At 39.0% G+C, this 25,249-nt stretch overlaps 3 protein-coding genes and 1 non-coding gene across 5 annotated transcripts in view; 2 read left to right on the forward strand and 2 right to left on the reverse strand.

Annotated features, from left to right (window-relative positions):
• Positions 1-8: 8 nt before the first annotated feature.
• Positions 9-11,594, forward strand: LOC113498535. 2 transcript variants are annotated; one of them, XM_026878567.1, is made up of 7 exons: positions 9-414; positions 6,849-6,947; positions 7,732-8,058; positions 9,333-9,495; positions 10,259-10,402; positions 10,639-10,843; positions 10,984-11,594. In XM_026878567.1, the coding sequence occupies exons 2-7, from the start codon at positions 6,878-6,880 to the stop codon at positions 11,230-11,232; spliced, it is 1,158 nt and encodes a 385-aa protein (XP_026734368.1). In that variant the 5' UTR covers positions 9-414; positions 6,849-6,877; the 3' UTR covers positions 11,233-11,594. The 2 variants fall into 2 exon arrangements, with proteins under 2 accessions (XP_026734368.1, XP_026734369.1); XM_026878568.1 differs by lacking the exon at positions 9-414 and adding an exon at positions 1,866-1,952.
• Positions 11,595-12,312: 718 nt separating this feature from the next.
• LOC113498536 (putative transferase CAF17 homolog, mitochondrial) lies at positions 12,313-13,777 on the forward strand. Its single transcript, XM_026878569.1, has 2 exons — positions 12,313-13,655; positions 13,735-13,777. Exon 1 carries the CDS (start codon positions 12,476-12,478, stop codon positions 13,547-13,549), a length of 1,074 nt encoding a protein of 357 aa, XP_026734370.1. The 5' UTR covers positions 12,313-12,475; the 3' UTR covers positions 13,550-13,655; positions 13,735-13,777.
• A 3,891-nt stretch (positions 13,778-17,668) lies between these two features.
• Positions 17,669-25,249, reverse strand: part of LOC113498786 (ubiquitin carboxyl-terminal hydrolase puf) — a 28,943-nt gene continuing 21,362 nt past the window's right edge. The window contains exons 43-57 of the mRNA XM_026878929.1: positions 24,937-25,119; positions 24,491-24,637; positions 24,088-24,252; positions 23,592-23,852; positions 22,998-23,132; positions 22,417-22,607; positions 21,535-21,732; positions 20,826-20,983; positions 20,270-20,385; positions 19,904-20,156; positions 19,516-19,686; positions 19,005-19,144; positions 18,397-18,531; positions 18,021-18,249; positions 17,669-17,940 (exon numbers count right to left, since the gene is read on the reverse strand). Of these exons, the coding sequence (XP_026734730.1) occupies positions 17,669-17,940; positions 18,021-18,249; positions 18,397-18,531; positions 19,005-19,144; positions 19,516-19,686; positions 19,904-20,156; positions 20,270-20,385; positions 20,826-20,983; positions 21,535-21,732; positions 22,417-22,607; positions 22,998-23,132; positions 23,592-23,852; positions 24,088-24,252; positions 24,491-24,637; positions 24,937-25,119 (2,754 nt within the window). The remainder of the gene's footprint in view (positions 17,941-18,020; positions 18,250-18,396; positions 18,532-19,004; positions 19,145-19,515; positions 19,687-19,903; positions 20,157-20,269; positions 20,386-20,825; positions 20,984-21,534; positions 21,733-22,416; positions 22,608-22,997; positions 23,133-23,591; positions 23,853-24,087; positions 24,253-24,490; positions 24,638-24,936; positions 25,120-25,249) is intronic.
• Trnac-gca lies at positions 22,018-22,089 on the reverse strand. The gene has a single exon. It is a non-coding gene; the product is annotated as a tRNA-Cys (tRNA).

Below are 25,249 nucleotides of genomic sequence, written 5' to 3' on the forward strand. Positions count from 1 at the left end.
CTAAAACCGAGATCAAATACCAAATGGACGGCGGACGGCGTTGCCATGACATCATGCGGTTACGTCACGTAAACAAAGCTGTCAAACTCTTCGCGGTTGCAGTCGGAGTCCATCACATACATCCGTCTCTCTTACATATACGTCGAAGCGTGTATGTTTTCGTGTTGTCCCTTTTCAGGCTGCGCGCCACTTGTTTCAGATCCAAAGTGGCTTATCTCATAGAATTCTACTAGAATTGGTCTGGTGAAGCCAGTCACCGCGGCATGCGTGGTAGATTACCGTGTGATTGTGTTCGCTCCTACAAAGTTTTATATTATATATTTTCTACTGTAAAATATTTTTATCAATGAAAATGTGAATGGTTCGGTAACAGCATAGTTGAAATTTCTCCGAACGGATTTTAATGCTGATAAGGTAGGATCGCTTTTGTAATAATCATTTTTTTAAGTGGGTATGAGAAAACTGAACAACACTTTATAATTAAATAAATGAGAGAACTGTAAATGATGAAAAACCAATGTAGTTCTTAAAACAAATAATTAGAAAAAATTGGAAAATTGTACCTTAATTTTAAGCCAATTATTCAATCAGCTTTTTTGTACATATTTTATACGTAACAATAATATATTAAAACGACAAACACAACAAAAGGAAAAATGTATTTATTAGTCATCGACACCATTTTTTCCACATTCCCGCTTTAATTTTTCCTTGAAAATTAAGAAGTCCAAAATGTCTGTTGGTCCTTGTGTTATCCTTGACCTCGGGGCTGGCTCCGGCGTGTCGCATCCGAAAGCCTGACGTAATGTTATTAAGGCTCATCTTGTAGCATTGGTATCGATTGGCTAAAGGAGGTTTGAATTTAAAGGCCGGTATGCCTATTTATTTTCATCCTTAATGCATTACAGCTGTCTATTACGCCCTGTTCCGAAAAAGCTATAGGGACTTATATGTTTATTTGTCGCAGAATTGTACTTAGGTGTACCAATTACCGAATATTTTTCACTACATTTGATTTTCCTTTTGTGGCATCATTTATTTATTGAAAAATCTTTCAAACTTCAGTATCAAAAGTAAGTTCATAAAATTAATATAGCTTACAGTCGTTGGTACTCTCAAAATGGTACAAATAAATTTCAAATCCAGCAAAATAATAACAAACAAACCGTACCTAATTCTCCGCACTGAGCATACAATAATTATTTTCAAACGTTTCGGATCGCATTTTTTAATTATTATTTAAATCCCAGTATTTCCAATTTAACTTAACGCAGTAGTGACGCGAATAAGGATAAAAACAAAGCAATGTCTCATTTGCTTTATTCCTACAAAATACGCTATGCCATATAAATGAGGCCGATTGAATTATACGTGTAGGGTTTCCTCCTGAAATATGTTGATTGTTTTCAAACTGCGTCAAACAATGGATGCAAGATTTGTTTATAAGCATTTTTTTCAATTTCTGAAAGCCCTTAATAGTTAGTACATTAATTTCTGCTCCGTTTATAATCCATTTGACCTCAATCCAACAAGACACAGTAGATATCAATGTAACATCGCATACATTTTGCAGTTCTACTTTTTAAATGTTTTTAACTGTGCTATCAAGCTACAACACATTTAATCTTATCTGGCTGTAGCAGCTACGGCGAAGTACTTCAATAATCGTGCCTGTACTACATTAAACTACTGATAGTTAACTGTTAAATAATATTAATAAATAAAGTATAAAACGTGCTCCTGCGCACAACACAAGGTGGTTCGTAAAAACAGAATATCGAATGAGACCGTTACGTCATGCCCATAATAAGATTACGAGACGAGATTACAATGTTCTTTATTTGAATCTACATTGTTGTTTTTTTTTGCAAATGTCATTCCGTGATTTGATGGTGTTTTCTATCGGAATGGGAAAGTAGCCTGAAAGCTATACAACCTCTTCAATTGCACAGGTACCTAGGTTGATTTACGGATTTAAGTCATAGTTTTTCTAAAGCTTAGTATTTAATTTTTATCTTAGATACCCAAAAACATCATTATTCTTCTTGCTTGCTTTTTATTTGAGAGAATCATTTCAAAGCTTTCTCATCTAAATTCTGAAATCAACTTAGAAGATAGGTGCAGACTGCAATGCAATCTGTCTGCTGTCAGTCACGGCGTCATATTCGAAACGCTAATGGAATGTATTTCTGAACGCAACGCATGAGAATGGTTGTACTCCGTTGACCGTGAATCGTTCTGGTTGACTGGCGTCATCAAACCGAATGGGTATATTTTTGTGTGCACTTTTACTGGCCGGTTTAGTCACCACTATTCTTATGACCAGAAGATTGTTTTCATGGACATTTCTACCTACTTATTACATGAGAAATACATTGTACTAACAAATTGTTCTTGCAATCCGCAAGAATTCGTAGTTATCAAGTCTGACCTTTTTCTAAACAGCTGCTTACCTGATCATAACAAATTTATTTATTATCACCCCGAAAATGCAACAAGGATTGTATCTCCTCCTATTGATATTTAGCAAGTTACTAGCTGATCCTGTTTTTTCTCGGTTTAGGACTAAGGACAATTGTTGGTCAAAAAGCTTTTGTATTGGCAAATATGCTGCATATTAATGTGATAACGTTATCAATACATTTTTTTCTACTCCTTCTATTTAAATATCACTTTTCAGTATTCATTAATTTCGTTGCTGTTTTCCCTGGGACACACCGAGCTTAAGTGCTGATGGTTATTTACTGTTGATCCTGGCTTACAGAGTCGCAATGTCTTGCATGTATGGCAGGCTTGCCCCATAGAAAAGAAACCCATTTAGATCAAAGACAAATCATCAAGTTAAGAAATTATAGCAGGTCGTTAAAATGAATTAAATCTTCCGGATAACCGATAATGTCTTCATGTCCTATTGCCATACTGTTCGGATAATTAATATCCGTCCGATGATGTCATAATTCACACATAGACGAAAATGTACATAGCTATGAATAAGATCATAAATATTCATGTTTAATACCTGCTGTTGATGTACGGTGATCGAACGCTATGTACCGACTATATGCAAGACGTTGGATAACTGGTTAGTGATAGGTCACTGGTCAAAAATATCACGTTACGTTATGAGAACTATTCTCCGAGAAGAAGAGGAATTATAAAAAGGAAAAAAATGGGTGTGGTATACGTAGACTTAAAATTGCTGATTTCTTTGGCTGACTTCTGGATTTTGGGTACTTTAGAGGACGTAGCAAGTACAAAAATGGACCGTTGAGTACAAATTTGAAGCGTGAAAAAGTCATCGACCTCATTAATTATTTGTGTTTCCATGGAATAGTTTGCACAAGAAACTCTGTTATTAAATGTAGATAATACATAGGTAATGGTGTTGTTAGCTTCGCTTAATGTAGTTTTACACAACACTAAAAATGTAGTGAACATGTAAAATGCAACATAATTTTCTATTTTTTTTACTTTATTTTATTAAACTAAATCTTATTTTAGTGATCACGTTAACATTTCAGCAATGGTAATCCTGAAAATGGTTCCTTTAGCAGACTGTCCATATCAAAGATAAAAAATGGAACCGTATTCTATATTCCGCTGTCATTCCGTCCAGCTGCCAACAGGCCACAATATAGCTTAAATTTTCGCAGACGCTTGATCGGCCATCAGTATTTTTTACAAATTTGATTTTCTTTAGCCTATTGGCTTGGAACTATCAATATCGCGCAAAGTGTCGAAGTATCTCTACCTTTTAATACATGTGCGTTGACCTAGACTCAATCGAGTACATACAAACAGCAGTCAACACAGCTCCATCACTAAAACTAATAATAACAAATGTAATAAACCGGCCTTGGATTACATGATGCATGTTTGTTCTCACCTACATTTCATTTGAGTCACCTCGTGGGAAATCATTCAATATTAACACCAACTATTGTGTTTGAGTTATAGTAATGAGTTGATCACCATTTTCCTAGAGTCACGCATTTTTTTCCCGCAGGGGAATAGGCAGGGTTCTAACGAACGCCAGGATGGACCTACTTGTAGGATGGAAGGGTTCACACTTTTCTAATGTGTACACCATTATTTAAAACGATATTGAGCAGTTAGCATTTCATATAATAATATGTATAATATAATATATCCTGGGACAACTCACACACGGTTATCTGATCCCAAGCTAAGCAGAGCTTGTGTTATGGTAACCAGTCAACTGATAAACTTACTTATATAGTTCTAAATACATACACATTGTAGATAAATTACACCCAGACACTAGAACAAATGATCGTGCCCATCACACAAATATTTGTCATGGGTGGGAATCGAACCCACGACCTACGGTATAGCAGTCAGGGTCACTAACCACTAGACCAACAGGCCCGTCCCATTTTCCACGTCCTTCTTTTTACACGTTATGTGTACATTTTTGAATGCATATGTCCACAATGACTAAAAACTATGCTTTTTAAGAAGCAGTCAAACCTTGCGTAAAGAATGCAAAGACCCACTCCATGGAACATGGAACTTGCTAGTGTTGAACCACTTCACTGTCTTGAACTAAAAGCCCAATTATTAATTTAATAAGTACATAACCAACTAATGCGAAACCTAATGATAAACTCTTAAATGTCCTTCTTTTATCTCTTTCTTCAAACTTTTAAATACGGTCTCTCAGTGGCTTGCGTGGGTGTGGTTTAACTTAAACACAATCTACGTCGTGTGATTCTTAAATATAGAGTTGTTATTAACGTTCACTGCGTCAGGAGTACCATAGTAACGAAATCCACTACATCCGATGTAGGTGACCTCGCGATTATTGAACCAAGGCGGCGAATCGAGAATTATAACAAAACAACTGCCTTCAAGTTACTGAGCTTTTGTAGGAGCTCTTTTTACCATGGTTTAAGAGGCCCTTTCTTACTTTATATAACTTTATAAGATCAATAAAATGCGATGTTTGTGTTGCTTGAACTAAAGGAAAATTTTATGTTTTCGGATGCTGTCTAATTTTTTATTACTATAAATAAGTAAACTACGTTTCTTAGAATGTTATATTTTGGCTTGAATTATATTAATATCAGCCCATAAGGCATGATTCGCACGGGAGCTTTTTTAACGCGAATTTGAACGCTTTTTTAACGCCCATTAAAAAGCTCCCGTGCGAATCAGGCCTTACGCTAATTAATTAGAATTTGACATTTCCAGCCATGTATTTACCTGGGGACCAATACGTTTCAACAGTTACTCACAACGTGTTTATATTTAACAACGGACATGGAAAACTATAAGTAAACATATTAATTACGCTAAATGTCTCGGACGCTCCTATTCAATAATTATAATAAGCTAATTAGAAGTAACGAACTAACCAGAAAATGAAGAATTAAAATGAGGTTTTAATCCTTTTAAACAGAAAGGGATTTCTTTCTTTAGGATAAAAAACAAACGACTTTCGCCTGGTGTTCTATGCTTCCATAAGAATAAAAATATAAACTGACGAAGCATCGTAGAGTAGTTTAAGCAGAAGCCGGTCTAGGAAATAGTTTATTTGACAAAATGATAATTTAGCAAAAGGAAAATTACTTTAACATTTACTTAATTTGCTTTGCTTTGCTTTGCTTTTTTTGCTTTGCCGTGACTACAAACATTACCCATGATTTTATGTTTCTCAATAGCACATAGTATTCGTTTTATAATTTGACTAATAATAATATAAATGTTGTTGGTTAGCTGTTATTTCCTGTAACTATTTCTGTTTATTATTGCCCTGTGACGACACAACGCCGTCCTTCCGCGCCCTTGGATCTTACACTATAAAAGTATTTCGGTCATCTGATAAATGCTCAATTGATTTAACTCCAACAGTTTACTTGCCTATGACCACTGACAAGACAATCAGTTTTCAAAAGCAAATAAATTTTACTTTCCTGTAAAAGCTTCGATAAAACAAAAAAAGAATCCGCAACCCTCACACAACGCTATTTAGCCTCAAAGTAGTACAAAACTAAACAATTGATAAACATCCTTATATTGCTCAATATATACATATTAAAGATTAATTACTTACACCCACACACATGATCGTGTTCAACCCACAAACATTTGTCGTGGCTGGGAATCGAATCGGTCTGTACTAACCAGTAGACCAACAGGCCAGTCAATGTTATTTTGGGTATGTCACAATACCCTGAAACAATCATCACGTTGTTGTATCAAATATTTTTATATGTATTTGCAATGAAGTGTGTACAAAGTAAATAAATGAGTTCGTCCTTGTTCCAGTAAGTTATTTCGGTAGTTTGTTACTTTATGATACGTATTAATTTATTTTGGTAATAAATTATACAGCTCAGGGACTCACGAATCCAATAAACTAATTGACCTGTATCGGTTCTGATAAATTGCCGAACTACATAAACATAATTAACAAATTAGCTTGTGCCGTCCTTGTATTTACCTATAGGCACACAAGTACACATGGATTTATAAGGGCCTTTTTTTTTAAATTGAACTATATTCGTCTGGCAGTCGTATAAGACAAGCTAGTATACAGCATACCTTATATTTTTTTTGGTATCTGATATTAAATCCAACATCAATCAATCAATCAACTCAGCCTATCAAGTTCCACAGCTGGACATAGGCCTCCCCCAAGTTGCACTACACAAATCCATTGCAATTTAATTGTGGCTGATCAACTTTGCAGGACTTTGGACCAAAGTTTTTTAAGCTAAGTAATTTATATATGTGACACAGAATTCGCATAGGGACCTTAATTGTTCGACGCGAGCTCCTATCCTGTTTATCTAATTTTAATAAATTTCTTCTAAATTTTTCAGATCATATTTGACGATGGAGTGAAGATATCATGACGATCCTTCTGTACGACTACTTCGATTTGGAGGAGACTTCTTCCAAAAGCCTTAGTGTGTGGAAAGGTATGACTTAATGTAGCTGATCTATTTAGTGCAGGATAAAAGTAAACGGACGGATTTGCAGCCGTTATAAAACTGAGGAATCCCAAAAAGTCTATCCCAGTCGAAGCTAGCTGTCCTAGAATCAAGGACGATTCGGCAGACTAGACAACTACTGACTAGACTCAATGACGGAATAAGGACAAAGCCTCTATAGGATACGTATTATTGTAGTTATTGTGCTCAAAATCGGACTAATCAGAAAGTCAACGAACCAGCACACGAGTGCGTCAAGTATGTACTCACTGATTATCGTTTGGTCTGTCACTATGACCTCACACCATACAGCCACACCTTTTGAATTTTAAATACTACATAAGTTTGTTATCTTTTGTCAACCTTGCTTCAAAAACATTTTGTATATGGCATAGTAGGTAGGGGTATTTACAATTTTTGATAGAAAATGAAAAGTATTATTTTTACTTACTTAAATCTTTTTCATTATTAAATGATGCAACGGTTTACTCAAAATATAACTTTTTCTGCTATTTTTGCCAAAATGATCAATTTCTAGTCTCTATAGATTAAGCTTACTTGAACCTTTTACACCCAACCATACTTAACTGTAAATAACTTTTTCAAACTAAACAGATTGTCACTGAAATAGCACACTATTTTTCCGATTGAAACATTCAAACGGCTCCCGACTTCTAGGTCTATGTGGGATCTTTGAACAGCATACCTAACAATACCTTAACATATTTAGATTCCGTGCACTTTAATTTCAAGTTTCATTTGTCCTTTTCAGCATGCCATTTAATACTATACGTATTCGCGGCCGTGTTTGGCATCGCGAACTATGTATTCTTACAACAAGCCATGGAGCTGGTCAACCACAACTGCTTGTTATTTCCGAGAGAACTCGAATTCCATACAGTCGAACTGATTGAAGCTTCTGAAATGCAATATGGAGTTCTGGAGGTGAATAGGAACGTGACTGATGATGCTCAAGCTGATGTGGAGAGGAATGGGAATGAACAAGAGAGTGTTAAGGAGAAGAGGGAGGCTAATGATAACGTAACCCTGGATTATAATGAGACGGCGACGGATGGGAATGTCTCATTGACTGTATTTGGTAAGTTCGATGATACTTTGACTTCAACACATTATAGTTGAAAATTTATACTTTAAGATAGTTATTCTTCTGAGATGATACTGTCCTTATATTAAATTATGGAGTACATACAATAATGAAAAAAATCTAATTAAAGATTTTTTTTAATTTAGCTATAAGTTTACTTTTGGTAATGATTTTAAGTAAGGTTATAGCTATTCTAAATAAATTTACTTTTGGTTATCCCGAGAAAAGATGACGATGTTGTCAGAAACCGCGAACGCGGTCTAGAAACTGCAAGATAGAGAAGTTTTAAAGCAGAGGAGGGATACCATTGCCTAGAAAGTGGGATCATAGACGCTAATTAAAAAAAAAGAAGTATGGATCAGATCATATTTATAAGCATTAGTCTTACGATATTAATTTGATGCACCGTTTAACTTTATTGGAAATTGAATGGTTAATTAAGACACCATGTGACTGCAGCATGTTATTATACACAAAGAAGTTTTATCGTTCTGGTCCATGTCTCGGCAGTAAAATCCACAGAACTCGTCTTGAAACAATAGAATTAAATCCGCGGACGTTGTATTGAAAATGTGTTTGCTATTGTGCAACAACAAGTCTTTTTTTATCAAAATTGTATTTTCTTTTTTTTTAATTTATGGAGAAACGATATTTAAGTCTGTTTTATCATAGAAAGTACCAAAGAAGTAACTTCGTTGCTTTTATTTCTTTGTAACTTTAATCTCTTACCTAAGTAGGATTTTTTTTGTTCAGGCCCTACAAAATATCAACACAGTGAACCTCGGATAACTTTCTTCTCAATAACCATATATTCGAAAAGACCAAAACGTAATTAGAGGAACTAAGTATTTTATTTTGTTTGTTTTCAAAAACCAAATTTCTAATATTAACTAACCGTAGGCAAAATTTGCTAACATTTTGATTCATTGCTAAAACCTTGTTTGAATTTGAATTTGGAATCAAGAATAACAACATTTTGCATGAAGTTAAAAAAAACAGAGTTGCTTTTGACCAGTATTAAAAATTATCTAGGAATCATCTTAAGAAAGTAAATGAAGACCGTGGCGTGATGGCGTAGTGATCCACGAAGTTTGTATTATCTGTAGTGAAGAAGAGATACTGCTAGCAGCTGGTTAGTAGCCCACTGGCTTCCACGAAAATATAACTCCTCTGTGGAAGCCGCTTAGTGAAGTAAAGTGGCAAACTCCATAACCTAAAGCTTCGCAATATTTCTTCCATATTCTAATTGCCAAATGTACTGATTTCAGGAAATAAAACGCATCGCTTAGCACTGGACACGTCCCGGACCCTGTTCGAAGCGAACAGTGACTGTCAGTTCGCGGAGTACATGCCCCTGTTGTCAACGGTGTTCTCAGCAGTGTGGCTGACTATGTTCACCATGTGTCCGCGGGGAGGACGCGCCAGAGCCGGGTAAACAGCCAAAATGTCAAGTCAAAATTCAATATGTCTTTACCTCTGTATTTCCCACTGATAAACCATTCTAAGTTTGTTTACGCTCGCCTCTTGCATGGACCTATCCCAAATGTTTGTTTAAATTAGATAGAACACAGAAATACCAACTAAACAACAACAATGTCCGGAACTACTAAAAATGTTTTGCGTTTCTACTATTCGGCCAGCAATTAAAATTTTTAAACTATTCATAAACGGTTCTTTTAGGAGGAAATGACTAAAGCAGACGTCATTTAATAAAATTCTTCAGACGAAAACTAATTAATTAACAAAACAAATACTTGTACAGGACTGCACTAGTTGGCGATATTCCAAAGAGGTTACAATGTGAAATATTTTAAACTTCTTGTGAACGATGGCATTAATTAATTAGGGTGCTCATTAAGATAAGTCTGGAGTCACCAGTAAAAAAGATTGTTTAGTCTTTGAAATATCAGTAAGTTTATCATTTGTCGGCCACCAACACTTAAAACTTAAATAAACCAATCATGCCGAGGGTTGTTGTGTTGTTTGGGCACCTGGGTTAAGGAGGTCATAAAGGCAGTCCCTCCTTATAATACACACTTAGCTACTATTCGTTAGACTGAAAGCCTAAGAAGGTAGAATCTATAACCTGCAGTGATCTAAAATAGAGATCGATACTCTATCAGTGAAATTCACTGGTTGTTTGAATAGCGCTGCGCCTACCACATTCATGTTTGTAATATTATTGTCATTCAAGTCTTCATCAACCCTGGCGCATCCTGGCTCCAGCGCTACTGTTCGCACTGGTGATGGTGGGCCTCACAGGACACAGCTTCACGCTCACCAACGGAGGCCTGCACGCGTTTTGTGCTGCCTTCTCTGACGTCACGAATTCTACTACGTAAGTTTCATGAATTTCGATGTAAAGCAGTTTCTCAAGTAAGGGTTTTATGACCATTCGCTAAAAGCATTAAGGAATATATGAGAGCAACTGTGCATCTTAATAAATTCAATCAGATTGTCTGAAAGTTTCTGCCTTTGTGAAAAAAATGTATACAAGTGTGTTCGAAAAAAATAATTTGTTTTTTCCATAAATAAATACTGTAGCTATAGTTTAACGCATTTCTACTTGTGTAGATGTTCCTCTGTGGGCCCATTACTTGAGCTGGGATGGAACTCGACGTGGACATTCGGCGGGCGCGTGGTGGCGACCCGTGCCACATGCGCAGGCGTGCTGGCCAGCTGGGCCTGCGCCGCCGCCCTGCTGCTCGCGCGCTGCCTCACTGCTCCCGACTTTGTTGTCAAGCGAACTGATGTCTGCCTCGCAAGGGATCCACAACAGGTATAGACAGTATAGTATACTTATTTGGTGCAAAATAATTTGGGTTACTGGAGCGGCTTGTGTTTGGTTAAGCAACTCCTTTTATTCTTTCTGGCATTCTTGTAGTGGTTTTAAGAATTTATTAATTTTATCTTTTTTAGAAAGTAATCCCTCACTTGCTGAAGTCACCGAAATATCACCAGCGCTCCAACCAAAGTTCTCCAAGTAAACGAGACAACTCGTCATTGCGCTCAGAGCCAACTGTTACCACAGAGCTGGTGACTGCTTCCGTGGAACCGGGACAAGACTCCGTGCCCACCTCTCTCCTGGTCACCCCGGTGAAGACACCACGCAACACCGAAGATATCGAAATGACGTATACGTCACAAGAACGTATTGATAACCAATAATGCTCAATTAAGAACAGAGCATCAAATAAAAAAAAAACTACTTGCCCACTTCCAAGGTAAAAATTAAAGCTTCCATTTTGCTCTATTATGTGCGTTATCATTGTTGTACCTAATTGATAGGCCGTATTATACTGTATTTAAATGGCTACAAGCTTATTTGTCTTTTTAAGCTCTATGTCACTCAATGAAGTAATGATCAGGTAGGAGAAAATAGAGACTACATGGAGTTAAAACATTATTGATATGATGTGATAAATTGTCTTTATTGGGTGTTATATATTTTCAAAGTGTAAAATTATCAGAAAATGGATCGTATTGTATGTTACTCGTTTACAATAAATGCATTTAAACATTAAACGTAGATTTTTATTGTGTTTTATTTTATTTCTCGTCGGAAACGTATACAGGAAACCTGCGCTTACTACACGCTTAACCTGCCTACTATTTAAATGGGTGAAGCTTAAAACGTGTTACCGAAAAAAAAACATAGCCGAGTATTTCAATGCAATTCGAAAAATGAGGAGCTATATTTAACAGAGCATGCTCTTTTCGAAAAAGACACCAGTTACCAAATGTAATGTAATGTAATGCTTCGTCCTTAAGTTTATACACGTGGGATCATAAATCTATTATAATATTTATTCAAGACTCTCGAAGCGTGCGAAAAAGAAGACAAGAACATTGACTGTAAGTGATAGAAATTAAAAGAAGTAGACTGACGACTACATACATAGTTCTTTAGGACTGCACTTTTGACTTGAAGGTTTTTTGATTATTTAATTATTTATTGTTTAGCAAAAATTATGACAAACGTTTTTTGATTGTTATGGTATATGGATTCATTTCTGTGTAGGAATGTGATGGTGCAAAAGCAAAAAATCCAGATGGATATATATGTCAGAGGTACCTAAACAAGGCTCTTTCAGTCACATGTCAAAACGATTTTTGTCATGCCCTACATAGCTTTTTTAAAATATATTTATATAATATAATATAATATATAATATTTTTTTAAATTTTAAAACTAGCAATACCACACAAGCATGGCTGAAAATAAAACAAAACACATTATGACATACTGTCAAAGTCATACATCGTTTATTCGTTTCAATATCTAATAGAATGTCAACAAGCCACCATCTGATATAACAAAAAAAAAAAAACAAAAATTGGAAAGTGAGGAAAAAAATTGTAAATGTGTTTAAATTTGAGTATATAAACGTAGACTCGACGAGCTAAGAAAATGTTTATGTGTAAGGTAAAAGGACTTTTATGCAAATCATATTTTATTAAACCTGCAATGCGATATGCGCACGATGATTGTGCGAAGGTATTATACCCCTTAAATAGCAGAAGACTGCTAAAAATTGGTGGCGCAGATTCTGCGGATTTCCTTCAGGGCCTCGTCACTAACGATATGAATCATTTTGCTGAAGGAGCCCGGTCTATGTATGCCATGTTCCTGAATAGCAAGGGTAGAATTCTATACGATACTCTTATTCACAAATGGGAAGACGAAAATGCTTTCATGATTGAATGCGATCACAGTGTCCTGGCCTTACTGAGAAAACATTTGCAAATGTATAAATTAAAAAGAAAAGTTGAAATAGGAGACTTAAGTTCAGGTTTTCAACTATGGGCATTGACAGTACCTCCAACCATAGATTTAGAAAGTACAACTGATGCATCTGATATTCAACATAACATAAGCATGTACAAGGATCCTCGTTTGGAGGATCTGGGCTATAGAATAATAACTACCACTAATGTGGATCAATTTGACTTAAAAGAAGTATTTGGGAAAGATACAGTCTTGGAAAATGATGAGACAGGATATAAATATTTGAGATATAAGCTAGGGGTAAGTGAAGGGGCTGATGACCTGTTCCCTGGGGCTAGCTTACCACTAGAAGCTAACTGTGACTATCTGCATGGAGTTAGTTTTCATAAAGGTTGTTATATTGGTCAAGAATTGCTAGCTCGTGTATATCATACAGGAGTTGTAAGGAAAAGAATAATGCCAATAAAGTTTGTAAATGTAAACTCAGTGGACGGTCTCGAGAGAGATGCTGAAATTATATCAGTTGATGATGGAACCTCTAATGTTGGAAAATTAAAAAGTTATGCTTTCAATTGTGGGTTAGGTTTAGTGAGGATAAAGGAGGCTCTAGCTGCTCAAACTCTTTGTGTTGGTCCACACACTATTGAAATTGTAAAACCGGCATGGTGGCCTGCTGAAGCTCCCAAGGAAAAGGTTAAGCCAACCACAACATCTCAAGAAGATGAAGAAGCTGTTAATGAAAATGTATACATATAAGTAACAAAACAATTGTACAATGAGATGGAGATTATGAATGAGACCAGGCTATATCAAATAGAAGTTTAAACTAAATATTGTAACAGAAGAAATCATAATCCTTCTGGTAATTACCAAAGATATGTAACAGTGTGTTAAACTATGTACTGAATATTTAGTTATTGATGAAAGAAATTTTGTTTCAGTGAAAGATGGCTGACGATAAGAAACCAAAGGAAGAGGTGGTGCAGTTAGTTTACGATTTTAAATGTTCTTCATGTGCTATGGAGGAGAAAGCACATTATAAAGGCAAAAATCCCCCCTTTTCCCGCAATTTATCACTTAAATACCCCAGCTACATAATGAAGGACCCCTTTAGTCCACCCGGTAAAGGAGAAATATTGGTCCTTGGATCTGATTGTACAGTATGTGGAATATCAGTTTGTATTAATAAAGAATGTAGTTTCTTTTATTTAAAAATGTATTGTATTCCATGTGCTCTTAAATTGAATGAAACGTTTCCGATTGAAGTAAGAAGTAAGTTACTGCAATTAAAAAAATAATCCTAATTTTTGTATTTTCATTTCCTTAGCACCAAACAGAATGTCTATTATTTACACAAGTGTCACTTATACATTAAGAATTCATATACAATAATTTGGTAACGATCGGCAATATTGTTTTTTATTACATTATTACCAGACATAGTCACATGACATCGTCAATTGCCAAGTTTTGTCAGAAACAATTTGCGCGTGAACATTTCTGGACGGCACAAATTTGCGCTATAGTTACAATTTTTTTAATCATACTGACCATCGGTATTTATTGTTAACCGACTTCAATAGATGGGGGTACTAAATTATTTTGAAAATGCTTTAATTATTTACCTACGTTTTGGAACGGTAATGTTCCTGTCGCTCCTTTTTCCGACGGTCTAAGAAATCGGTTAAAAAGCTTGGATAGGAATTTTATTTGGGACTTATGAAATAAAAGGCTTACATATAAAATACTGTTTACTTTGGCTTTCCAGTCCGATTTACAGTATTTTTTATTAATTTTCACAAATTGTATTCAATAACACAGTTATATTCGACTGAAACTCTAGTTTCAGTAACACATTTTATTATAATACACAAATTCAAAGCCATGGGAGCCAACGAAATGGGGTACAATGTGACCACAGTAAGTACCACAAAACGTTTGCGATCATCTCACGCCACACCACGTTACAAACAAATTATAATCTTAAAATTAATAAAGATAATTACAGCGTAGTTATATTAAGTTGTATATATTAATAAGCTCTAAAAACAGGACAAACTTAAATACACGTTTTGTCTTATGTTCCAGTCACTTCAATCAGATAGATAGCACCACATTACTTTCATTCCTCCTTACACACTGTCCCGTGACTGTCCATCTCGTGCTCCACCGGTGCGGCATCGAAAACAAATACGTCAGGTATCAAATCTTTAACAATTATACGTACACCAATGAAATACAAATTATTATGAAAAACTGTGACTATAGAATAATTCTTATTTAGTCGAATATTATTGCTTTGTTTCGATAGCGATCAGCACGCGCGAGTAGCACGTGTTGTATTATGGTATTCGAGAGATTACATGGGCGAGTTACATACAACATAGATTTCCACGTTTATATTCTAAACAACTAATTTTGTGATGGACTATATAGCGTAAATATGTAATGTGTACTATATAAAGATATAAAATGGACAGGTTCCTTCGTAACGTCTGCTGTAAACTGTTGTTATATACATCTATTTGAACCATAATTTCTACGTATTGTGAGATTATCTGATTTACATTTATTTATTACTTAAAATCTTATCGAACTGGGCAGTGTATGTGATTCTGTGTTGCCACCTACAAGAATACGTTATAAGTATACATAAAATTACATATAATAGCAGTTAAAATTGAATATTTTAGAAGTATTACTTTTACAGAAATATATATTTGAGATAAAACGTTTTTACAGACATTAGAGTAGAAGGAATTTGTAGATCCGACTATCAAATGATAATGGCCTAATTTCAAAGACCTGCCAAACGAAATTAAAAGTACGCGCCTTGGACGGGTAATTTTGATCATTGTCGTTTAGCATTTTCATACTTAGACACTATAAGCGGGGTGGAGTATTCCTTTTGACTTATAAGATTACAATATTTAAGATAAATTAACGCAATGTTCACAGCCTAAATGTACATACTTATAATTTTGACATACAATTATAATTTTGCGACAGTCGTACACGTAGATACAATAGTAGTTACAGACACTAAGTAAGAAATGCACGTCAGTTGAAAGCTACAAGTCTACGAGTTCAAGACAGAAGACTTGATGTACCAAAGTGCAAGTACATACCTCACACAGCGATGAGCGATTACACATTAAACCTATTGAAACAAGAAGGTAGAAAGATAAATAACAGCTACATTGAAGAACATCCTTATTATTGAAAGTTATAGATAGTTTAAAGGAATGTCTTCAACAAGCTATCCATCAGAAATAAATCTATTTAACCTCATTGGGCCGACTATTTCTTTGAAGATTTTGAATAAGATTTAAAATAAGAGATGGCGCCGCAATACTAGAAGATTTTTCCGACTGTAAGATTCCAATTTTTGTGTCAAAAACATAATGAATTTGAGATAAGTATGAAAATAGGAATACTACAATCTTTTACCTATAAGCCGCTAATAACGATAACTTACAAATTAAATAAATAAAAGCACAGGCGCCATGTTAGTAATTCATCAAAACGCATTTATGCTTCGATGAAATACTATTGAGCTACAGAAGTGCCGACGCAGTCATTTATAATTAATAAAAAACATTATAAATAAGTTCATGCACACCATTCAAACTGCTGCATACTTAACAGACCATAAATCGAGCGATTATATGTGTGATTTATCATCCCTAAGCATTGTCTATGGTCGCACCTTTAACAAAGTATGTTACTTCAATGCGAGTGCGATAGCGCAAAAGAAAGATCTTTAACGTTAAAGTTCAGTCCACGTTATGAACTTAGAAATTGGAACCAAGTTGTTAGGCTTTTGGTTAGTTTTTAGGCCCACAAATGTCAGAACTTGAACATTAAGTTAGGATATTTCTTTAACAACTGCATCTATTGTAGTCTAGTCTGCATCAGCCTGTATATGACACTTATAGAAAAACTAGAGGCTGAGGCAGAGCAGACGCGTCACTACCCTCTCATACACTGATAACACGAGTCCTAGTTTGTGATGATACGCTTGGAATGTACTAAACATCGATGTTTTATACCAACAAACTCTATACCTACATGTAACGCAAGACAGAAGACAATCAAGTCACTGTATTCCTTTCAATTCTTAACTAAATAAAATTATATAATATACTTACTGAAACGCAACGATCACAAAACTATGTATATACATTTAACTTACACATAATATTAGAAACAACCGAAATATTAAAAAAAAATCTCACATCATTTGCCATTTTTAAATGAGATGTCAATTTAAAATCAATAAAATTATACATATATTTATAAGACAGTCTATGCAACGTATTCAAGGAAATACATATGTATACACGTTATAAAAGTGTAAATTAATTATAATATGTGATATAATTCCCGTGGGATCCTTATGTAGAGGTTAGCAATTACTTGAAACTGCTGGGTGATTCCATTGTCCCGCAACAGATAAAGCAAAGTGAAGCGTAACGATGTTGCTCCCTACAGTTAAAAATTATAACAAAAAGTAAAAAATCCCTGAGACAGACATAAGCTATGAAAATTGAGAGAAGCTTATGAATGTCTCATTTGTATCGAACTTTAGAAAGCAACACTGTGTTCTAAATCAAAGTTTTGCTTAACTTAAGGGCGCATGTCCTAGGTTCCATTATGAACACGATTGTTCGCACTGTTACAAACCAATATCACCTTAAATAAATGAACGCGTCTCAAGCTCGCCTAAATGTCTGTCTACTTCGAATGATAATAGCCCGCGACCGTTACAGTTCGCGCGAGCGTTCACAACATTAGGTGTCGAGCTGGGAGTGAGTGGCGGGTGGTAGCGCTGCGGTAGGATATGGTGGTCGTTCAGCACGTGGTCTGCTTCGGTTAGGGGTCGGCGGGCGGCTGCGGCGGGTGCTGCGGCAGCGGCGGCGCGGGGTGCGCGGCGGCGGCCGCGGCCAGCGCGTCCAGCGCGTCCAGCGCCGCCGCCAGCGCCAGCAGCGCCGCCGCGCGCGGGGCCGCCGCCGCGTCCGCCTCCGAGTCGGGCGACGCCGCCTCCGACGCCGCGTCCGAGCCCGAGCTGCCCGAGCCCGACGCGCCGCGCGTGCTGCCGCCCGCGCCGCCCGCGCACCCGCTCTCCGGCTCGGAGCTTTCCTCTTCTGTACATGGAAATTCGTTTTCAGTTGTATGTGGTCGATTAGCAACTATTTTTTGGATTTGATATAAAGGCAACGCATACCGGTGGCGTGCTGCAGCCGCTGGCGGATGTTCCTGGTGGCGCGCAGCAGGTCGCGCGCGAGCGGCGGCGGCAGCGGCGTGCGCGAGGCCAGCAGCAGCAGCGCCCGCGCCGGCGCCAGCAGCGCCCGCAGCGGCGCGCGCGCCCCGCCGCACAGCGCGCCCGCCAGCGCCTCCGCCGCGCCCGCGCCGCTGCTGCCGCCGCTGCTGGTGCTGCTGCCGCCGCCGCCCAGCTGCACACACATAAACTTCTAATATCATCAAGTCGAAATAAAGTCTTACAACCAACTTACGAAATAGGACTACCCAAAACCTGAAACTTGAAAGTATTCTCTACTCATAAACCACCGGATTCAAATGGTAAAAAATGCGATACCCACCTTAGGATAATAGTGCTGCATGAACTGGTAGATGATGGGGTCCTCCAGCGACTCGCGCTCGTCCAGCAGCACCGCGTCCACATACTCCGTCGCCACGCTGCACTCTAGTAACATCTCTTCCAACTTGGAATCAGCCTGAGGATTTTTATGTAAATACTTTATCAGCAAAGAAGGCTGGCACTCATGTAAAAATCGCAGATTGATGTACAATATAACATTTCACTGTTTGAACAGGGTTTTGCAGATCAATGTCTTAGTGTTTTTTTTCCATGACAACGAATAAGCAAATTGCTTTACTTTTATCACTATGTAGATTTATAATCGCAGTAGTGTTCGCATGAACCTGAAATACGATCATTTTTTTCTTTCCGATTCCGATAATTTTCTTCCTGCCATTTCTTTAAATATGTTATGGACCTTACCTAAAAATGTGCTTAGATAGATAATAAACACATTTTTCAAAACCCGATCTTTGTTTTCGAGTTACGTAGACGCAGCGTCTGCGCTCAGCGGTCAGCGCGACTTACACATATAAATCCATCAGAGTCGACCGCCAACGTGACAGTAACACAAGCTTTAATTCCCTACTGAGTACTTAGCATACACACCGGCGAGGCGGCGACGTCCCGCCAGAAGGCCGCGAAGTAGTTGAAGCGCAGCGGCACCGCCTCCAGCGCGCACAGCGCCGACAGCAACACCAGCTGCTCCGACATGCAGCGCTGGCTGCGGGCCACGCGGCAACACGTGTCTGCAACACGCACATGTGTAATTATACAGACTGACTCATTGACAATATTTCGGCTCGCCGAAATTACCAAGATAAAACGAATGGCTTCCTTTTTTCTTCGTTTCAGCATGAACTCAATTTATCCAGGTGAAATTAATGTTTTAGACTTTCTTCGTTTGCCTTCAACGCGATTCACCCAGATGTGTATGTTGGTGCAAGTAGTTCGTTGACAAATTACAATATCATTGTATTAATTTTATTTCTAACTTTTTCTTGTTACATTATTTGCTCACTTTTTTCAACTGATCAGCATATAGAGTGCCGCCGAATGATACCAGTAGGGCAATCGGGCAATGTTCTGAATGAATAACGGGCTATCATGATCCTCTTACCTATGAACTTGTGATAGGGTCGGTAGGCGGCGGCCAGGCGCAGCGCAGCGGCGCGGGCCCCGCAGGCGTGCGCGGGGCGGGCCCGGGCCCCGCACTGCGCGCCCGCCGCCAGCGGGACCAGCGCGCCCAGCGCCGCGCCGCCGCCGATCGTCAGGATCTCGCGCAGTACACCTGCACACAGGACGATAGGTCAACGAGAGTGAAGATTGAAGAGGGAATAGAAAGATTGTGTATGGTGTAGTTAGATTGGTATTGCGAGAAGGCTCCTGATATATGATAAGGAAGACACACTCTAGTTGTAGTTTTCTGATCATATAAAAGGATCTTGGGTAATACCCTGGGTTTAATGAAGATGTAAATGTGTGTCAGGGTGTACGTTGTTACGTACCGAGCGCGGCGTCGCGCAGATGGTTGTGGCGATGGTGCAGGTTGAGCATGGTGAGCAGGCGGCGCGCGCACTCGGGCCAGTCCTTGCAGGCCAGCAGCAGCGCGCGCGCCTCCTTGCAGTCGCGGCGCGTGCGCAGCGTGCGGCACAGCGCGCGCGCCCAGCGCAGCGCCGCCGTCAGCTCGGCGCGCACGCAGCCGCCCGCGCCGCCGCCGCCGCCGCCCTCCACGTACACCGCGTGCAGGCTGTGCAGGGCCTGCGGACATCACACCATTAACTCTGCTCCCTTACAACAACACCTGTCTCGGTCGTCCCACACGCCCCTGCAACAGTAACTTCAAACAAATTAGTATGTACGTAGGTACTCACTTCAAAAGTCATCTGCAGCCCACCGTTATACACGACGTACAACCTATCGTCCTCGTTCTCGACAAGTGTACAAAACGCTGATATTAAAGTCGTCCAACATGTCCTGCCGTTAAGACCTGCAACCGGGTAAGAAACGTGAAAGTATCAATACTTTCAAAACAAATTTAAAAGAAAAAAATAAAAGAACAAAAAAGAGAAAATATTTAAAAGCAGATAAGTATTATTTTCACCTTATTATATTACATAGCAATTGTTCAAAAAACAAAAAATACAAAAACCAAAATTTAATAAAAATAGAACACCCTCTTACGTATACAACATCTATGGTCTGACATCAATAACATATTACTTAAGTTTTCAGTAAAATTCATTTACAGGATTATAACAAACAGCCTTTAGTAAACACCATTGCTTCTTACCATTTTTTTAATGAATTTGTACTATATAGACAGCCAAATTTACTTTAAAATATTAATACGCAATGTAGACTCAAAGATATTGTATGTATAAGAGTGGTGCAAGTGTAGTGAAACTGTCAAGATACCTATGTGCTCACCCTGTAAATAAGCGGAGAGGGTGCTTCGCCTGAAGGCGGCGGCTTCACGTCCGTCCGCGGACTCGCTGCCGCTACTGGCACCGTTGCCACTGCCGTTGCCGCTGCTGGTGCTGCCGTTGTTACCGCTGCCACCGCGAGCGGCGAGGATGCGGGCGAGCCTGAATACGAAAATATTAAAACAAACTTGAAGCCACTTAAGTGGTTTTTTTTTAGTAAAAATATCCTAAAAAATATTGAGACATGTTTTTGAAGATTGTCTCAATCATGGAAAGAAAAAATAAATAAATTATCCTTTGAAATGTTTTTAGACACATATCAATTTCATTGTATTACGTCTATATCAATAATAATAATCTATACTAATATATAAAGCAGAAGAGTTTGTTTGTTTGTTTGAACGCGCTAATCTCAGAAACTACTGGTTCAAATTGAAAAAATATTTTTGTATAGAATAGACCATTCATCGAGTAAGGTTTTTGGCTATACACCATCACGCTGCGACTAATAGGAGCGAAGATAAAATGGAAAATGTGGAAAAAACCGGGCAGGTATAAATCATAACTTATATCTTCTTCCACGCGGACGAAGTCGCGGGCACAGCTAGTGTTCGATAATCGTAATAGAATTATCTTATCACAACTTATATCCTTTACAGTAATTATTTTTGATATATTTTGTAATATACAAACATAGCTCTATATTATCTTACCTGAGTAGTTCATCAGCAGCCCCGGGATACAGATGAGCGTGGGGCGCGATGTTCCTGAAGGCCCAGTGTATGTTCTGGTGTTGCGCCAGCGAGCGCGCGAAGGCGCTGGAGCGGCGGCAGCACAGCCGCAGCAGCGCGTAGTACGGCGGCAACATCGCGCGGTTGTACGCAACTACTTCGCCGTCCTCGTGATCCGCGCTTGGGGATAAATAAACTTGTTATTTATGGTAATAAATACTAAAAGAAACTTAACCGAAATTTCTTAGCCATCGAATGTAAAAATGTATAAGACATAAAGATTTAACTGAAATAAAATTAATATTCAAACTATTTTCTCAGAACGTCGATATCTCATGTTATTCTATGAAAATTCTTAAAATAATATATTTATGTACTTTATTACATAAAAATATAACCTAAATAACTTAGTTTTCCAGTCACAAGGATCGAGAAAGGCAAAAGAAAACGCAAAAAGAGAAATTCAGGGGACACCCGGGTTTGAACCGGGGACCTCTCGATCTGCAGTCGAATGCTCTACCACTGAGCTATATCCCCACTGACTATGTATGCGAAATAGCTGTGTTTGTCTAAATGAGTGGTTATCAATTATCCACTTTGATTAAAATTCATTGTAAACACCGATTAATACTTTATGATACAAACAGTCATTTTATCAGAACAATTATTTTTTCAGATAAACGCTTCAAGAGCCTTAAATTATTCCTTAACATTTTGTGTTGGTACAAATTACACAAAACAAACAACCACCCACTCTCTACGCCCACATTTTGTATAACATTGAGGATAAAGACACACACTATAATTCTCACATTCAAGGTCTATTATATCTAAAAACATTATCTAACATAGACAAATACTCACAGTATATAATTAAAGGCGATATGTTTGATCAGACGCTGGTTGGCGACGGCTAGCTGCACGTTTTCGGGACAGTCGACGGACACGGCGTGCCAGAATGTCAGTAAAGCTTGCTTGTTGGGGTGTACCGCTACTGACGGTTCGGAGATCGCGGGGTGGTACAGATCCCATAGGTCGTTGAAGTATTGACCGAACTGAGGAACACAAGTTTTATTTAATTTTATATTGGTTAATGTTGTTATTATTGGGTTTAAAGTTTTGTATTGGTGTAGGTACCTAAAATTTTTATACAAGCACGTATTTTATATACGATTGATATTATTCAGTGGTATATTTCATTTGATAAAAAATATTGTGGTATTATGTTACTTTTTAGTTGTGTTTTATTTGATAACCGAGTTTTTGACCGAGCCTTTTTTGTAAGACTTTTTTGTTCTGTAAGTTTTAGTAAGTTTTTTTTAGATATACAAACTACTCAATAATCGCATGAATAATCACGTTTAAAAGTTTACACGTAATTAAGGAGTATCTCATTAAATTTTAATATTCATTAATCCTTTTACGTCAAGATAAAAATAACTTACCATGAGCTTCTCGACCCTGCTGACTACGCAATACGACATGACTCCGAAATACGCGGTCAACTTCATAGTGCCGTGTACCGCGATATCGGTGTACTTGCGGGCCGCCTTCAACTTGCCCAGCAGCATCGTGTACACCTGTTTAAAAGGGTTATATTAGTTGTTGGTATGTAATTGATTTCAAATAAATTTACTGATTTTGGGCGAGTAGCCAGTTACAAAAATCAATATTATTCTTAAAACGCGCTCTAAATTCGCTTGCAATTCTTGCTGTGAATTCACGTCGCGATTCGCGCCCTGCAACCGACAACGAACGGAGAATTGTGCGAAGCGTGAATGTGAACGCGCGTAACCATCTACACACGCGGTTCGTAGCCTTTTGAGCTACGAGTGTAGAGCGCGCTTAAAACAGTTTATATTAAACCCAACAGGAAATATTCAGTTAGGAGTGCCTTATACCGCCTCCTCGACACAATCGGCTTCCCGCGTAGCAATGGACAGTGGACTTCACATGTTGTCTTAATTTTGTGTAAAAGCGGCTGATGATGATGATGATCTCTTTCCTCTACCTCTTCCCCTTCTGTGAGTGTACCCTACCTGATGCAGGGTGTGATGCGCGGTGTCGGGCAGCTTGGCGTGGTTGGCGTGCGGCGCGTGCGGCGCGTGCGGCGGCGGCGCGGGCGCGGCGGGGCGCGCGCGCGCGTAGCCGGCGCGGAAGTGCTGCGACGGGACCAGCGCCACCAGCAGCAGCGCGGCCGCCGCGCGCACGCGGGCCGCCGCCGCGCCCAGCAGCTGCGCCTCCACCCACCGCTCCGCCGTGCGCAGCGCCCACGCGTGCGCCGCCTTGTTGCGCGGGACCTGCAGATACGTGACAGATACGTCAATTTTTTGAATTCCTAACTGTTTCAACCCCGTCGCCGCGTCAGTTCATGATAAATAACTCCTGTCGGGTCCGAAAGCGGTCAGACAGTTTCGATAAATACGCTAAACCGTTGCATCATTCAAGAATTAAATCAATTCATTCCCAGATATTTATTCTACATCGTAAATCCTATAATCGCCCCCTCCAGCACCCCCGGCAGCAGTCCAGTACCTGCAGCGCGAGCCACTCGAGCGCGGCGTGCGGGCAGCAGTCGGCGGCGTCCCACAGACGCGCCAGTACGAGCTGCGTGAAGCAGGGCAGGCCGCCCGCCGCGCCCGCGCCGCCGCCGCTGCCCTCCACCAGCAGCGTCAGTAGTTTAAAAAATGGTCCACAACTCTGGAACAACAAACGTATTGACATTATTTACCATTAAACGGAGTACCTACAAACAATTAAGTATCGCGTCTGCACGCTTTAGATGGCGTTAGCAAATAAAGTATAAATGAGCGATGACGTGTTCGTGGTTTTTTTTACGTTCTCATTTTGACATAGGTCGCTCGCGTAGGAAACCCTGTTAGTCTTCATGAGCATTCCTCTAAAATCTAATGTATTATGTTTAAAAAATAGTACAAACCTCGGAATGTTTAGCTATTGCTTGAAATATCATGTTCACGATCTTCTGTGCGAGGGGCTCGTTCCACCGGCAGAGCGCGAATATTAGAGAGCGAGTCTGTTGCAGGTTCAGACAGTCGCGCGTCTGCTGGTAAATGAAAGGAAACCCCTGTGGACATAAAACAAGGTATAACGTTAAGCTAGTGCAATCATCTCTGCCTATATAGGTCCCACCAATTTTTTTGTTTTGTTAAAAGGGACAATTTGCAGGAAGAGAGGTCACGATGCATACACCACGTTATATTGGTAGTATAGTAGTTGATATCTGGTAGTAGATTGGCTTGGATGCTGTCCGAATTTTTGTGTGCAACTAGAGGCACGAAAATTGGGATATCGATTCATATATCAAGATTATTATTATTAACGATATAAATATAGCTGGTCCTTCTTGTCGAGTAGCAGTGGCACCTTGGCATGCAGCAGCGCCCTGGCGTCGGGCTCGAGCAGCGCGAGCTGCCCCGCGGCGTCCCGCGAGCGCTCCACGAGCCCGGCCACGAGCGCCACCATCTTGTCGAGCGCGCCGGGCCGCAGCTTGTCGCCCGCGCTCTCCGCCGCGCCGCTGCCGCCCGCCTCCTCCATGGGGGACTCCGACTGGTAACACACGATTAATAATTTTGGCATTCCTCCTACCAACATACCAGCAGCCCACAAATTGTAGAATGCCCGACTCAAAAACAACATTATTTACATTCTGTCTTTGTCATTCCACTTGACAGATACA

The sequence above is a fragment of the Trichoplusia ni genome, chromosome 11, assembly GCF_003590095.1.
Source record: "Trichoplusia ni isolate ovarian cell line Hi5 chromosome 11, tn1, whole genome shotgun sequence".
Classification (NCBI taxonomy): Eukaryota; Metazoa; Arthropoda; class Insecta; order Lepidoptera; family Noctuidae; genus Trichoplusia; species Trichoplusia ni.